This window comes from Phoca vitulina, unplaced genomic scaffold, assembly GCF_004348235.1.
Source record: "Phoca vitulina isolate PV1807 unplaced genomic scaffold, GSC_HSeal_1.0 scaffold4, whole genome shotgun sequence".
NCBI lineage: Eukaryota > Metazoa > Chordata > Mammalia > Carnivora > Phocidae > Phoca > Phoca vitulina.
Window position 1 is genome coordinate 25,239,341 of NW_022589707.1, and position 16,745 is coordinate 25,256,085.

The 16,745-nt window shown below is 40.1% G+C and overlaps 1 protein-coding gene across 1 annotated transcript in view; it reads right to left on the reverse strand.

Moving 5' to 3' along the window:
* Positions 1–752: 752 nt before the first annotated feature.
* CFTR (CF transmembrane conductance regulator) overlaps positions 753–16,745 on the reverse strand; it is a 164,831-nt gene continuing 148,838 nt past the window's right edge. Inside the window, exons 24-27 of the mRNA XM_032401186.1 lie at positions 13,168–13,257; positions 4,394–4,566; positions 3,657–3,762; positions 753–2,451 (exon numbers count right to left, since the gene is read on the reverse strand). Coding sequence (XP_032257077.1) covers positions 2,251–2,451; positions 3,657–3,762; positions 4,394–4,566; positions 13,168–13,257 — 570 coding nt within the window. The 3' untranslated portion in view covers positions 753–2,250. The remainder of the gene's footprint in view (positions 2,452–3,656; positions 3,763–4,393; positions 4,567–13,167; positions 13,258–16,745) is intronic.

Below are 16,745 nucleotides of genomic sequence, written 5' to 3' on the forward strand. Positions count from 1 at the left end.
CTACCAGTTTCAAATAAATAAATGGACCCTTGCAGAATATACATCCTTTTTGTTCTATTAGCCTCAACTTTCAAACAAAAATAACCTCAAAAGTGTCCTAAGTCGTGAAAGTGGGGAACACAAAAAGATATTTGTATATCTCTGTTCATAAAAGCGTTATTCAACATAATCAAAAGGTGGAAGTATCCTAAGTTGACAAATGAATAAACACAATGTGGTATATCCATACAATGGAATATTCAGCTTTAGGAAGTAAGGAAGCTCTGACGTATGCTGCAAGATGATGAACTGTGAAGACATAAGTGAAATAAGCCAGTTGCAAAAGAACAAATACTCTATGATTCCACTCACACGAGGTACTTAGAGTTGTCACATTCATAGAGACAAAAGGTGGAGTGGAGCAAGATTGCCTGGGCCTGGGAGGAGGGAAGAATAGGAAGTTTTTGTCGAAGGGCTTCAGAGTTTCAGTTTTGGAAAAAGTTCTGTGGAGGGACGATGCTGGTGACTGTACCACAATGGGAATGTATGTAAGGCCACTGAACGGTACAGTCAAAAATGGTAAATTTTAGGTTATGTATATTTTACAGTTTTTAAAAAGAAATCATTTTATAAGAGCATCTTAATTCATGTGGGATTCTCAAGAAGCTGGATTTAATGAAATGATTCATGTTTTGTGTCCATGATCCTTAGAGACTCAAGTAAGAGATCAATGAGACATGATTAATGAACACATCTGAAGACAGCTAAGTTTCACACAAATATATGGATTTTATTGGCACATGATATTTTCTTACAGTAATAAATAGAATGCAATCTTAACAGTTAGTTTGGAGTTGGGAAGGCATGTGTCCTTGAGAGGAGCGGTCAGATTCTGTGGTACCGTTTTCTAAGAGGGAGCCTGTGTGCTGGCAGGAATCATACAGATGTGCAAATCTTTGTGAGCCCCGATGCTTCTCTCTACACCATCAAGGTAATTCATAACCTCTGGTCAATAGCCCCCCAATTTTTTTCCTTCAGTCTTAACATATCATAAAAATAGTTAGTGCCATAAAAAGCCAACATTTCAAATATAAAATTCTTTTAATACAAATATAATTCATAATATAATCATCTTAAAATACAGCCATTTATGAGTTTGAAATATTAAAATAAATATTTCCTAGAGAAAGTTTTCTTTGCATCACCAACTTAAAAAAAAAGAAGTATATAAAACGAATTGATTGACTCTTCCCTGTGTCTCCCATTATCTGTCCCACCCAGTCTACACAGTAGGAAATGCCTACAGCAAGCCTGAAACTACACAACCTTACCCTCTATATACCTCCATCTTTGGATTTCATGTACATCTACCATCAGCGCCCACAGCCTATCTGCTTACATACTCTCTTCCCAGAGCTTCTGGGGGCAAGAAGTATTTCCTGTGCCAATTCACGTTAAAGCATTTTTTTCTAGCCATCCTTCCGTTCAAAGGTCTTAGGAGCCTGTTACTTTCTGGAAGCTGGGGAAAGTCATGTCAACTTCTGCATCGAGGGAATTATCCTGTCCCCCACATGGGGCTGTAACAGCCCTCTTTCTGGGTAAGGGATGTATTCTAACTGTCTGAATTATTTGGATTTCTGGTAAAGCAGTGAGTGGTATCAACACGGATTTCCCCGATCAGGAAGTTCTCTCTCCCGATACCCAGATGTTATGCGGTATATATTTGGATGAGCTGACTTGTGACTCTTGCAGTATCCTAATTGTGCTTTGAAACAGAACAGTCTGAATACAGAAGAGATGACAGAGTTGTGTTTTTAAATATCTTGGGGAGAGTAGAGAAAAAGGGATATAAACTTATATAAATCACTAAAGTTTCCAATTATCTTTACTTGATCATATCTCTAAGTAGTATGATTACAGTTCTCCTCCAATACTACAAATTAGCAAGTCTCACTAAACAGTAAGTTGAAAAATTACGCTGGCTGACATGGATGGCCACCTTTCCAAGTGCCACCAAGAGGAAAAAGTTTTCAGGAAGATCTGGCTTGCAAACACAAGCGGTAAATCTTCAAGGATCTGAAGTACCTTTCACACAATTTGACCACTGCCAGGAAGCCACTTATCCAGACCCGATCTGAGCGTCCTTAATTCCTCTTATCAAAATTTTTCCTTTTAAAAATAAACATTACTCATCCTTGTTCTCTGAAGCAGAAACCGTGTTCTCCTCCAGTTTCACAAGCAACCATCCCGTGCCAATATTTGTACTGCTCTCTAAAGCCTTGTTTCTTGCACCTCTTCTTCCGTCTCCTCCTTCAGAGCGGCGATTTTGGACCGAGACTTGTGCCGGCTTGAGTTCCGGTGCGGGAAGACCCTCAGCCGGTCCGAGGGGCTGATGGCCTGCCGCAAGATGCTCTTCTCGCTCAGCAGCTTCTGGATGGAATCGTACTGCCACACCTTGTTCTCCTCTATGACCTAGGGAAGTGGCCGTTAGTGAGGTCTCGGACAGAAGGCAGGGAGGACCAGAGCCAGGACAGAAAGTGGCAGAGGCTCAGAGGAAGAAAAAAAGCCAAAAAGAAAACAGGCGTCCACAGGCTGGCACCGTGAACAGTGAGGTATCTCATTTCAATGGGGAGTCCTCTTGCTTTATGGAGCTTCTCCATTTGTGAAAGTAGCTATAACTTTCTACTTAGCAACTCGAGTTTTGTTTGTTTGTTTTTTAATTGGCATAGGACTGAGCAATGTGCTTCTTCAGAGAACTTTAAAGGAACTAACATTGCTTGGTAAGCCAGAATGATCTTTGATACATCCCCATATACAACCTTAAAAATGAATAAATCCACAGCATGGTAAAAGAGTTGAGCCTCTTCAACAGGGGGCTTGAAGCTTAACAATTCCAAATGGGTGAGGATGTGCCTGAGTTTAATATGCCTCCCTCACATGTTCAAGTGGAGCGAACCCGAGGCCAGACGATAGAAGGGCTTTACCCAATCTCCTGAACCTGGCCACAGCAGGGCAAGAGGCTGTGGGCTGGCCCCCTAATTTGTCTCTCGAAGCTTATTGGTAATAACAATCCTTCGGTAAGAAAAGCATTTACCTCCAGGAGCCTCAAAAACCTTAATAGAAATGACGTGCTACATCACCCTCAGAACTTCCTTGTGATTAAACCCGAGGGAATTTGTAAACATCACTTGAAAGAATCTGTGACACTTTTGAAAGCACAGTAAGAAGGTGGATGGGAGAGGCACTTACCCGAGCTCCAAACAACGACTAGAAGAATAAAATGAGTCTTTCAAACTATTGCATTAAAACCACACATTGGGTTGCAAGACAATGCAGGCCTGTCCTGGACCCCATCCAAGGGAGACTTAGTGATTAAAAAGCATCAGGACTTAGACTTTATTATGACTTGATCCCCAAATAAAGAATTCAAATGTACAGATGTTTCAATTTATTACTGTAACTTAAAATATGCTGCTATTTTAGATTTACTGGATTCCAACCTCACCTCAGAGCTCAAATTAGTGCAGCTCTTTTGAGTAAAGCTGGACAGCTGTGTGACACTTATTTTAAGGAAGAACTTGTACATTGTTGTGTTGTGATTTGCAGGAACTCCCATATAAGATATGGTTAACAAGAAGTAAAGGAGAAATGAGATCTTAAGCAAATTATAAGCTCACCAAAAATCGCTGACATTCCAACAGAGCTTCTATCCTGTGTTCAGAGAGTATTACTGTGCAATCTGCAAATGCTTGTTTTAGGGTTCTTCGAATGATTTGGTATGTTCTAGAAAAGAAAGAAAATACCACATGTAACAACACAGAATGTCAATAATCTGCCTTTACCTTTGATGACATACCTATTGTCCTATCGATTTAGTTCTTTAAATTACTTACCTTTTTTTAAATACTTTTATGGACATAGTGTTGATATAGAGTCGGCCACAATCGGCTTTTCAACCATGGGGAAGATTCTAAGTTTTCATAAATAAACAGGACAGATATTTTGAAGAAAATTTCACAAGTGAGTACATTTTATTATCATGTGGAGTCACGAGTGGTTCTTTTGTGCTATAAAAATTTCTTATCATATAAACGACATAGAAAGGAAAATCATAAGAATCAGATTATGCCTATGTAACTAAATATTTCCTCATGTGTTGACAAGGGGATGAGTTTGTAAGAAATTCGAAAATTACACTCAGAAGAGAACGCAGGGCTCTTATACCAGGAAATAAGCACTTGTGCTCATGTCAAGCAGTGACTTTTCCATTGGGCAATCATTTCATATCCTGGGGGGGAGGGGTGGCCTCCGCTTGCAGACGTGACCACCTAATGGGAATTTGTGTCAATATGAAGTAGGCATCAAAGATTCTGCTCCCATCATGTTATTAAGTAGCAGGAATTCCGAAACTCACATTGGATCCAAATGAGCACTGGGTTCATCAAGCAGCAAGATCTTTGCCTTACTGAGAACAGATCTGGCCAAGCACATCAACTGCTTATGGCCGTGGCTTAGGACGTAACCGCCATCCACCAGGACAAAATCGAGCTTCCCAGGAAACTGCTCTATCACAGATCTGAGTCCAACCTGCAGAAAAGAAAGAGGGAAAACACTGTGCTTAGAAAGGAAATTTAGATACCACAAGGTTAAAGACACTTGAGAGGTTGAAAGTTTAGATCTCGTATCAACAACCTACCACTCCTGCTATTTGGTTTTGATTCAACAAAAGTCTACATATAATCTTGGCAGCTCTAAAGGATAAGCCTATGACTTGTTTCAGCTCTGTACTTCATTCAGGAAATTTTCAGTGAGTGTTTATTCTGTGCCAGATGTTCCACATAGGGATCGAAGAAATGGTAAATGGCACATGGCCCCTGCAAGGCTCAGGATTTATAAAGACATACACAAATAATTACAATCGAATATGCTAGAAAAGATAATATGTATATAATGCAGTTATCTGCTATATTACAACAGATTCTTTTATTCTACCTTCCATTCCCTACTCGGTCATAATACAGCATGAAAGGTAACAGAAAATAATCAATTGGGGAGCTTCCTCAATTCATGAAAACCTTTTTTTAAAAGAAATTGATGAAACGATGAAGTAAAAGAAAAGTTAAAATAGTGGTATATAACTAGGAGATTTAAAGGTGCTTAGATCTTGAGATGGAATATGAGAGTTGTGTTAGGGCCAATGGCTTATTGTTTTAAGCTAGGTAGGAAATAGTAAGATGAAAATGTGAACAAGATATAGAAACAAATCCCTTCAAAATAAGACAAAAATGATTTAAGCCTTGGCTCTTATCACTTATTCAGGTAAGTGTACATTAATACTTCTTTTTTGCCAAATATTCCTGAGTGTTTGAGGGCCAACAAGATACATGGATGATTGTCCCTACTCTCGGAGAACCTGGGATTTAGTACTGAGAAGGAAGATATAATACTAATTGTAATACAGGCAGATTGGGATAATGGCTTTAGGAAAGACTCCTGAGTTCAGTGATGAATTCACAGATGGCCCATATCACCATGTTTGCTCAGCAAATACTGTGTGTCCATGAAAGGTATTGTGGTGATACTTCTTTTCTTGACTGGGCTCTCATTAAAGCAATCTCACTTTGTGAGAATTCATTAATTTTGAAGAGTTTCTGAGATGGTAGGGAATGTAAACATATTAATTAGACAAGGGGGTTTACTCTGATGTATCCTGGAAGACTCAAATGTAAAACTACTTTCAGATCCAAGGATCTGAGAATGTGAATAAAGACACTGGGTAGGAGTCAGAGGACCTGTGTTCTTTCTTTCCATCTTCATCTTTTTGCTTTTTCTTGGTCTCAGCCTGTGAACCTGCGACAGTCTCTGCCATCACTTACCTCTGGGTTCTCCTTTAGCTATTATTCCATATCTTCCCCCTTTGTAGAAATCTCAAAAAAATTAGCGCGCATCTGTTGTCTCTACCGCCTCACAACAGAGAACATTTTTTCCTTCTTGAACATCTATTCCTTGGCTTATGAGAAGCCATACTCTATGACCACTTATTATCATGTATGGGCACCTCTCCCTCTTCCTGTCCCTTGAATATTGGTCTTCCTCACCCCTAACTCTCCAAACTCTCCTTCTGAGAACTCATTCATTCTTAGGGTATCGATGACCACTAATAAGCTAATGCTTTTTCAAATCTTTATCTCTAGCTCCGGCCATATTCCAAATATTTCTTAAATTCTTCTCCTGGCTAGCCCCATCGCGGCGGCTATCATTATCCCTTAAGCTTCACACTGTAAATCCCAAGTGGTCGATCTGTCAATTGACCACACAAACACCACAGGGATCCTTCTAAAATACATATTTGACCATTTCATTTCTCTGTTTAAAATCTCTTCCTGACAGAATAAAAACCGAGCTCTCTCACGAGACATAAAAGGCATCCAGAATCGAGTCCCCTCCACCCTTGCTTCCAGCAGCACCAAACAGCTTATAGTTCCCTACACACCGTGACGTACCCTTCTGAATACCCCTGATCATCCTCTAGGGCAGCCAGGCACATAGCCATGGTAGGATCTGTGTAAGTTTCCCCTGTAAGACTGCTTTCTGAGGGTAAAAACATATGCTTTTTAGCTCTATGTCCCTTGTGCCAATACTGGGAGCGCTGTCAGCTTTGACAGTCATTCATTTGTTCAACAAGTATGTACTGAGCCCCTGGAATGCTGGCCAAAAAAAAAAAAACCCAAACATGGTTTTGATGAATGCAAAAATGAATCCAAACTTAAGAATGACAACTGATAAGTGAACAAGTGCTGATTTTGTTCTGCCAATATAGAGTGCCATCTAAGACAGGCCACGTCCCATCTGTGTGCTTCCTTGTTCTCATCTTTAAGACTCTTTAAAATCCCTTAAAAATAGAAGTATAAAATTAGAAGTTCCTTAACACTGATAAGGATTTTTATTTTATTTTATTTTATTAGGTTATGTTAATCACCATACATTACATCATTAGTTTTTGATGTAGTGTTCCATGATTCATTGTTTGTGTATAACACCCAGTGCCCCATTCAATACATGCCCTCTTTTTTTTTTTTTTTTTAATTTTAAGTCAAATTAACTATCAGGAAAAGTACAGATTAGATGGATGTTAACAAGGCTTATCGCAGTGATCGTTTCACATTGTATACAATTATCAAATCATTATGTTGTACACTTGAAACTAATACAGTGTTATATGTCAATTATACTTCAATTAAAAAGTACTGGTTAAAGATTGGGGTTCTGGAGTCCAACAGAAGTGGCTTCGCATCTGCACTGCTCCACTCATTTGCAGGTGGTATCGGGTCTAAGTCTCGTTTATCTTACTTGAAAAAAATGCGGAAAATAATAGTATGGACTTCAAAGGACTGTACCACAGATTAAGTGAGATAATTTCTGGAAAGAGGTTGCCACACAGTGCAGGTACAGAGAACAGCATGAGAAAAAGCCTCCGGGGGTCAGAGAGCACATGGTAAGTATCTAATCCATCCTAACTACTAGTACAACTTGGGAAATCCCAAGGGCAGGGGCCTGGTCCTGAAACACTACCTGGTATGACAAGATTTGTTAAGATTTTTGCCTTCAGAAGTTGCCTTGGAAGGTACATTAGCAGGAAGTACTGCAACATTATTAATTTATATCATACCTCTAACAACAGGTTGAGATATCGGTGGAAATGTGGTGGCATGTACACTCGAGATCCGCACCAATAATATCATCATTTCCCAAGCCCTCTCACTGTATTATATTGTGTATGTGTGTGTTTTCCCAAATGAAACTATTTCTTAAGTAAATAATTAAGTACCTAAATACTTATCACTGTCAATATTTGGAGAACAAAATTATAAAAAATAAATGACAGTGAGACAGACCAATCCAGGGTCTATTTGGCAACATTCCTAACTCACTGTTTTACTCACTATCAAGTATAGTAAAAAAAAAAAAAATTTTTAATCACATTTACTAGAGAAAGATCAACATGAATTAGTAAAACTTTAAGCTTTGAAGTAAGTGAACATTTGACAAATTTATCAATTACCTATTTTCCACTGGATATTGTGGTAGGTTTTGGAGAGAAAATAGGAAGCAAGACAGACTAATAATTGTTTTTGAAAAGATACAAAGTTATTACCATAACTCTAGGTGTAACCAACTTTATGTGCTGGTAAGAATGGCTTAAATTAGCCTAAAGATTATTTGAATGTAAATGACTGCTCAGTCATGCATTCTTTAATAGGCTCTTAATGAGGGTTTATTAAATTCTAGGTACTATGGCAGACCTGGGGATTCAAAGATGAATCACACTAGGCCCTGCCTTGAAGAAATTCATGGTCCAGGTGAGGAGAAAAATAGTAAGTGAGAAATTACTGTTCAAAGTGCTGTGAGAAAAAAAAATTGAAAAGGTGATTGCCATAGAGATAATCTAATTTAGTAATTTAGTAGCAGAATTCTTTGTATGTTAAAATATACACATTAATATATCCATATATATTCCTGATATAATGTTAATGACATATATCACAAATTATTTTTCAGTAGATTTAAAGTAAATATAAATTTTAGCTTATCCCTGTCCAAGCGAAGGTAAATTAAAATTTACTAGAATCCAAACATTTCTAATTAGTTTTATTCCAACTTGGCCTGAAAAATAAATACAAGCATCCACAGTTTGTGGATATAAAAAACTTTACAAGAAACGAATTTGCCAGCTTAATGCAGTTGAGCTGATAAATCCTGTATTTGCAAGGAAAAAATTCTGTTTTGTGACACATCAAACTAAAAAAAGGTACTACGGTCTGTAAGGGACCAGACATTTTCTTCAAAATGTTGACTCTGCTATTGCCACACTCTGGAATGGTATTGTGGAGCAAGAGTTTGCTCTTGTGACAAGAAAACATGGGGAAAAAAAAACAGAAGTGAATTATGGTTGGACGGAATAGTCCATTAGCCGGCAGTTATAAAAATAGACACTCTCAACTCCTCTAGGCCCTCCTTTTGTCGCTCGGCAGGTTTTCCAGGGCAGATTTTCAGCTTAAGAGGCCATTGCGTCTCCTATTTAGCTTGCTCTTTAAAACAACTTACCTGACTATCAATGTGTTAGGAAGAGAACTATGTTATAAGTTACCAAAAAAAGCCAACAACTGCCAAAAAAGCCTTCATTCTAAAACCAAGAGATGTTGGGGCGCCTGGGTGGCTCAGATGGTTAAGCGTCTGCCTTCAGCTCAGGTCATGATCCCAGGGTCCTGGGATCGAGCCCCGCGTCAGGCTCCATGCTCAGCAGGGAGCCTGCTTCTCCCTCTCCCTCTGCCTCTCTCCCTGCTCATGCTTTCTCTCTCTCTCTCTGTATCTCTGTGTCTCAAATGAATAAATAAAATCTTAAAAAAAAATAAAAATAAAAAAAATAAAACCAAGAGATGCGCTGCTTAGAGCACAGACAACGAAGACAGTGGTAAGAGCCGGTGAACCCGAAGTCCAAGGAGGGAGCTGCTCAAGCACCCGCAAGCCCGAGACGTCTCGAGGCTCAGTGTCCTCATTGCCAATGGCAGCACCTGCCACGTGCCAGCCGTGGGCTTAGCTCCATGCTATAGCATACGCGAATCGCTTGTTTATTCATTTCAACAAAGGAATCAAATCATTCATTTAAAAAAAATGAATTAAGCCATTTATGTGTTCGTTCAACCAACCAATATTTACTGACCACCATCCACATCCCAACACTACTGTAAGCACGGGAAATACTGCAGCAAATGGGACAGTATCCCTACCCTCAAGGAACTTACAATCCGATGGGGAACATGAACAAGTTAAGAGGTGAGTCTATCCCGTGTGAAGAAGGCCACGGAAGGGCTGAGGGTACAGGGCACAGCAAGGAGGGGCTCCTCCTTAGGACTGGAGCATCAGGGCAGGTTGCCGGAAGAAGAGATATATAAGAAGAGACCTGACTGATGAGGAGGAGCAGGGAAGGAAGGGCTGGCAGGGTTTCCCAGGTACAGAGAACAGCATGAGAAAAAGCCTCCGGGGGTCAGAGAGCACATGGTGCTGTAGAGGAACTGGATCACGGTAAGCAGGGGGAGGCTGGAGCATGAGTTTAGAGAGGCAAGCAAAGATCAAACCATGAAGGACCTTGGAAGCCACTGTAAGCAGGGTGGACTTCATTTAAAGGATGACAAAGAACCCTAGGAAGGGGAGAACCAAGTGATCAGACAGGGTTAAGAAAGATCACCAGAGCTACAAAGAGCAGACTGAACTGGAGGAAGCCAATGAGAGAGAAACCAGCTAGGAGCCTATTTAAAACATCCACATGAGAGTTGGTAGTGGTGTCAGATGGGGATGGAAACATTCTAGATATGTGCAGGAGCTGGCATTAACAGGACCTGACAGGCGGAGAGGGGTGAAGAAATCGGGAGTCAAGAATAAGTCTCAGGTCTTGGCTTTGGGCACCTAGAAGGTGCTGATGCCATTTGCTGGAATTAGGTACACAGGACAGCTGTGTGCATTGGGGCAGAGAAAGTGACTGTGGAAACAAGGTGCTCGTCCATGCTGAGATGTCAGGTAGGGAGCTGACAGGCAGATTTGGGAGTCACAGCATCGTGGTATTAGTTAGAGCCAAGAGATGGTGTGAAATTTCCCAGGAAGAAGAAGTAAAATAGGACTTATTATAAGGGCAAACACCAACATTTAAGAGATGGCTAGGTGAAGATCAGATGGAAATAGGATCAGAATAGCTAACAGTCACTTGATACCTATTATTTGCCAGGCACTGTGCTTGCCCATTATATGTGTAAGTCTGAAAAGTTACAACAACCCTACCAATTTATTGAGCCACAATGTTAGGGGGTCTATTTTTTTTCTCCTCTTGGGATTCAGTCTCTTGAAATTCTCTTTGGTCTACACAGATGATAAAGTCAGTGCTCCTGGGGAGAAGCTATCTGGCTCTGAGTCATTTGGAGATGGGAAAATTAGACCATCTCGGTCCAAGGTCTCAAATAGAAACCCGCTTCCCCTCCTTTGGACTTGCTTTAAATTCATCCACAGAATGATGAGGCTCAGCATGCCAAGATGAAGGTATGGCCTAGGGCACAAAGGGAAAGGAAGCTATTTATGTTGGCTTTGTTTCTGAGTCTTAGAAGTAGGAACTAGGCACAATCCTCATGGCTTCACAAAATCTAGTCCAGATCAGCAAGAATAAGGTTTCACACTGGTGTATGGGGCCAAATGCAAGGGACGAATAAAGTGTTTCTTGGCCTGGTGTTGTCATCATGTGTACTTCTGATTTTCATTTGATGGAAAGCGTAATTAAGAAGGAGGCGCTGTTGAGATAAGATTCAGGTGTTTGGCTAACCTGTTGTTACTCAGTTCATTTCCCTGTATTGACACAAGTCATACCAAGGTCACAGAGAGGACTAGATGAGATGCCACGTGTCCTGGTTTGCCCCAGACAGTACTGGTTTATGCCTTTCGTCCCAGTATCCTGTGCAGTTTAGAAACTGACACATCCCAAAGTGTTCCTGTTTGGATAAATTATACGAACAACCACGTGGACAAAAGCCCAGGACTTGTAACTTTTAAACCAATGATTTTCTGCTTCTCTGCTCTTCTGGACTGTTGCTTATTTGTATGCTATATTTGGGCCTCCTCAACAGAAAGTTTTCATTACTACTCAAAACACATGACATGAATGTAAGGACAGCATCATTTTGGTTTATGAATAGCAAAGTATTTTTTAAAATCAGCAAAAAAGAGCTAAATATGAGTTGATCAAATGAAAATCTAGACAGGTAAAATTTATGCATTATGTCAATATTTAAAATTTTAACCATGCCTTCTAAAATTTTAGATTATTTTTATGATCCTGATTCCTGTAAATTTTATTGCGACTTGGCAATAGTTGCAGATTTTATAAAGTCTAATATCTCCTTCCCCAGTTTCTGTCCCACCACATTGTGTTCCTATAGCTCATTCTCTGCAGTCACATCAAAGATCTTCAAATGCACCACTTGCAATTTAGTTAATGTTTTCTTTAAAACCCCTGTTTGTTGGGTAATAAGGAAACTTTGATAATAAAAATAGTTAATCTAAGTGTATTTTATGAGGGGCATATTAAGGTTGGGCACTCAGTGGGTAAGTGTTTAACACTCACGAGCCCGTCAAAGCTCCTGGCAAGATCCAGTCTGAAGGGAGGCACAAAAGGGAAGAACGTTTGGGATAAACAGAATTGGGCTACAATAAAGACCAAAACTATGGGAAATAGTGAAATAAAGTTGTTCTCTAAGAAGACCTTTGAATCTCAATGTTCTTAGGTCCCGTAATTATAGTCTGCCATCAACCAGGGCTTTGGATGTAAGCCTCAAATTTAATGAAATAGAACAGTTTATGTTCCCTTTTTCTTTCTTATAATGCCTCTATGTCCAAAAACAATTGGTTTACAGCCAGGGTATTCTGTTAAGGAAACCAAGAATTTCACTCCCTGCGCTCTAAATTCTTCCATATGATGCCTTCAACTACAGTCACCTATTGGGTAAATACAGGGTATTACTTAAGAATTTTGATTCCATTTTAATCCATATATTTCTAATATGGCCCTACTGACCTCAAGGGATGGTGCACACCACAACTAGGTCATGCGACTTTTTGCCTCGAAAGGCTCATAGCCACATCCCCTGAAAGCAAGTGACTCCTGGTGACTTCCAGAGAAGACTGCGGCCATTTGCAGGTGTGCTAGAAGGATCGTCATTTCTAAACTCATGCTTCCTAGAGAAGTATATCATGTTATGCCAAGGCCTCTCCTAGTGCTGGGAATGCTTCAGAACCAGACAGTGGGTGGATGAGAAGGTGTGGAGAGACGATCTTTAGAATCACAAATAATCCTGGTGCCCTGTAAGGTGCCTGGGTCTCTCCCAGCTTGTGTCTCACTGATGTACTCTGGAAGGGAAGAAGGCTAACACAGTGCTACTCTCTGGGGCCTGAGAGTTGGGAGACTCACCACGGAGGAAGAGGGAGGCCTAGTCCAAAGTACTGGGGGCTCCAGGTGTGTTAGTGTTCTCTAAAGTTATACACGTACGTACAGGCATAAAGGTAAGTGTGTAAAACTATCTCAGCTATGACAACCATTCCTGTGCGCATATGAGCTACTTCTTTCAAAATTATTTCAGTAGGCATCCTTACCTCATCTGCAACTTTCCATATTTCTTGATCATTCCACTGTCCATAGGGATCCAAGTTTTTTCTAAATGTTCCAGAGAATATAAATACTTTCTAGAGCAATAAAGAAAAGAGGAAAGTATGAATAACCTAAACATCTTTGCATGTTTCCATTATTTTACTGCAAAATACTTGAAGCAGAAAAAATACTTTAAAATAATAACAAATGTCCATGTACTTACCATCTAGTTTTCTTAAATTTTATTTTATTTTATTTTTAAAGATTTATTTATTTACTTGAAAGAGAGAGAGCAGGGAGGAGGGGCAGAGGGAGAGGGAAAGTCTTAAGCAGACTCCACGCTGAGCACAGAGCCCAACGTGGGGCTCGATCTCAGGACCCTGAGACCATGACCTGAGCCAAAACCAAGAGTCAGATGCTTAACCGACTGTGCCACCTAGGCACCCCTGGTTTTCTTAAATTTTAAGATTTTATCATAGTTGCTTTGTGTCTTCTTCAAAGAAATAAACATTACAGCTACATTAGAAGCCCCTAGTGAACACTTATCTCATTCCAATGTCCTTAGGATCAGGAAACAGATCATTGTAAGTTGTGGGAAATTAAAATTTTGTTTTATACTTAGCACTTTTCCTTATTAAGAGCAAATATAATAGAAAATTGAACAGTTAAAAAATTATGTTTATGAGTTATAATTAACTCGTTAGAACAAATTCCTATTTTGTTCACATAGTTTCCTTGGATTCCTTTGATAAGTCTAGCTTCCTAAAGGATTTTGAGATTGTTTGAATGTATAGACATTTTATTTAAACACACATGTTCGTCTGGTCTATAAACCAAGGCACACCTCGACTTGTACAACCAGGAGAAAGCCACAACTTAGAAATCAGTGAAAAAGTGGAAATCAAATATTTGTCTAAGTGAATGCATGTACCAGATGAGATGGATCCTGCTGAGCTGACAAAATGACCATCTAATACCCAGCAAGGAGAAATGCACAACTATCACCCTGAGACACTCTCCTTGCCATATCACTGTCTACTCAGGTCTGCCTGTGGGGCTAAAAAAATGTTTTAAAAGAAAATCACTGTCTCAGAAGTGCTGATGTCACAATACTAATATTCAGTCCTCTCTCTGTGCATATGGGTGAACTGAAAAATACTTTTGATGTTAACACTCAGAATAATATTTTCTTTGCCTTTTTCCTTTTGCCTTTGATTAATATCCAGTAAAGAGAATTGAGAACTACACTTTTTGAAGTCTTAGTTTTCACAAATTGCCTTACACTGAGGGAGAAAGCTCAGTGTCCATCTGATCCGTTAGAAACTGCACAAGACAGGTGGGTATCTGTGCCTCTTGGGCAGAACACGAGTATCCTTACCATGGCAGTCAAGTTCAAAGAAGGTCACATTAAAGACCTCATTCCCCAGGGCACAGTTTATGGCTTAAAGAACAATGTTGTACCAAATATCTGAGCAACCATCTGGAGAAGGCAACAAGGCTTATGCTGGTAGGTCTTAACCTGCATCAAAATCATCTTCCTGGGGTGCCTGGGTGGCTCAGTTGGTTAAGTGTCTGACTCTTGAGTGTCTGACTCTTGATTTCGGCTCAGGTCATGATCTCAGGTCATGAGACTGAGCCCGGCCTTGGCCTTGGCTCCGCGCTGAGCATGGAGCCTTCTTAAGATTCTCTCTCTCCCTCTCCCTCCGCCCCTCCCCCCCGCCTCGCTTGTGCTCCCGTGCTTCCTCTCTCTTAAAAAAAAAAACCATCTTCCTTAGGGGCACTTACATTGCTTTATAATATAAGGGATGAATATATGACTCATGAGACGATGGATTATTTGTGCATCTTCCTCCAAGTTTCCCAGGAAATGAAAGTAATGTCCAAATAAGCTAAAGAGAGCAGACAGACAAAGAGCACTATCGGGGAATTCTGATAAATGAAGAATCAAATACGAAGTGGCCCTGAAAACTTGAGTCAATTCATTATTTAAGCAACTGGGTTTATTTAGTACCTAAAGTTCAAAGGCTTACCAAGGGAATTTTGCTGTTTACTGTTTTTTACATTTTTTAAAAAAGTATTGTGATTCTTTATATAAAAGGTTTCCTGCATTACTGAGAAAGACAGGAAATAACCACTGTGAGGGGTTACCAAATAACAGACCATGCGTGACACGCTTTGGAGAAATTATCTCCACCGGGAACCAAGCAGATGGAACACAGAGCTTCGTTTTACGACAGATTTGCCGTATGCCAGGTAAGGCTCTTGACATGCATTATCTCTTTTCATCTTCCCATCAGCCTAACGAAATAAATCCTATCATGGCCCACGAAGAAATCGCAGCTGGGAGAACTTCAGTGACTTTTCCAACATCACTTAGCTAGTAGATTGTAGAGCTAGAATTCAAACCCAAGGGTGTTTGTTTCCAAATGTGTGCTCTTTACCACCCCAGCAAAATGTCTCAAGTCCTAGGCAAACCAGTTTTTATTCCTGATCTGGGGCTCAAGAATGATTAAAGGTTGGGCAGAAGCAGCCCAATGGGTCTATAAAGAGCCCATCAGTGCTTAGCGGCGTAGCCTTTGTGTCAGCATCACTAGCCATCCCCCGGTGAAAGGCTCAGTTCCTGCACCATGAAGGGAGAGGCTTGCTTCCTCTTCCTAGGCAGAACCCGAGTTGGAAGGGTTTTTATACAGGTCACAGTGTCTTTGTAACCTTCAAGGATATTTACACATCCAGTGGAACAGAACAATAGGAAATTTTAATTTGGCCAAATGGAATAATGTCATTATTCTGGAGGACCATGGGTGGAGGCCAAAGGTATCATGACAACAAAGCAGCCACAGAAGTGATTAAAGGTAATGTGGCTTGCAAAGATGCTGTTAACAATGCAGCTCTACGAACAGGAACCCACGCTCTTTGAGCCTCACTGTTCTCACTGTCAAATGGGGAAATGCCACCTTTCTTCTCAAACCTACTCTACCTATAGGCTTTTCCATTTTGATAAGTGTATGGCAACTTCAGTTCCTCAATCCAGAAATTTTAGAGTCATCCATGACTTCTTTCTCCCTGATCCTCCCAAATGGAATCAATCATCAGTCCTGTGGATTTTCCCCTCAAATATATCTCAAATCCAGTTATTTCTCCATCCCTACTGCCACCATATAGTTCAAAACACCAATATCGCTCTCTGGAACACTGCAAGAACCTTTTAATCGATTTCTTTCTTCTCACTCCTGCTTCCCTTCTATTTTTATTTAGCAACCAAAGCAATTGTTACACATCTCAATTGGATTATCATTAACCTTTTGAAAAACCTTTGGCTTTCCATTACACTCAAGGCAAAATGTAAAATCCTTAAGATGGCCTGCAGACCCTATATGACTTAGCCGCCCCCCTACTTCTTCTGGCTCATTTTAGTGCCCTGCTCTATCACCTCCCTTTTTCACCCCAGCCACATGGCTTTATTTCACTTCCTCAGTTTCTTTATAATCTATTCAATTCTTTCATCCTGCTTAAGAATCTCAGCCTGTCCATTCTTCCCATGGCCAATCTTTAAAGGAATAATACTAACTACCCATTAAAACTT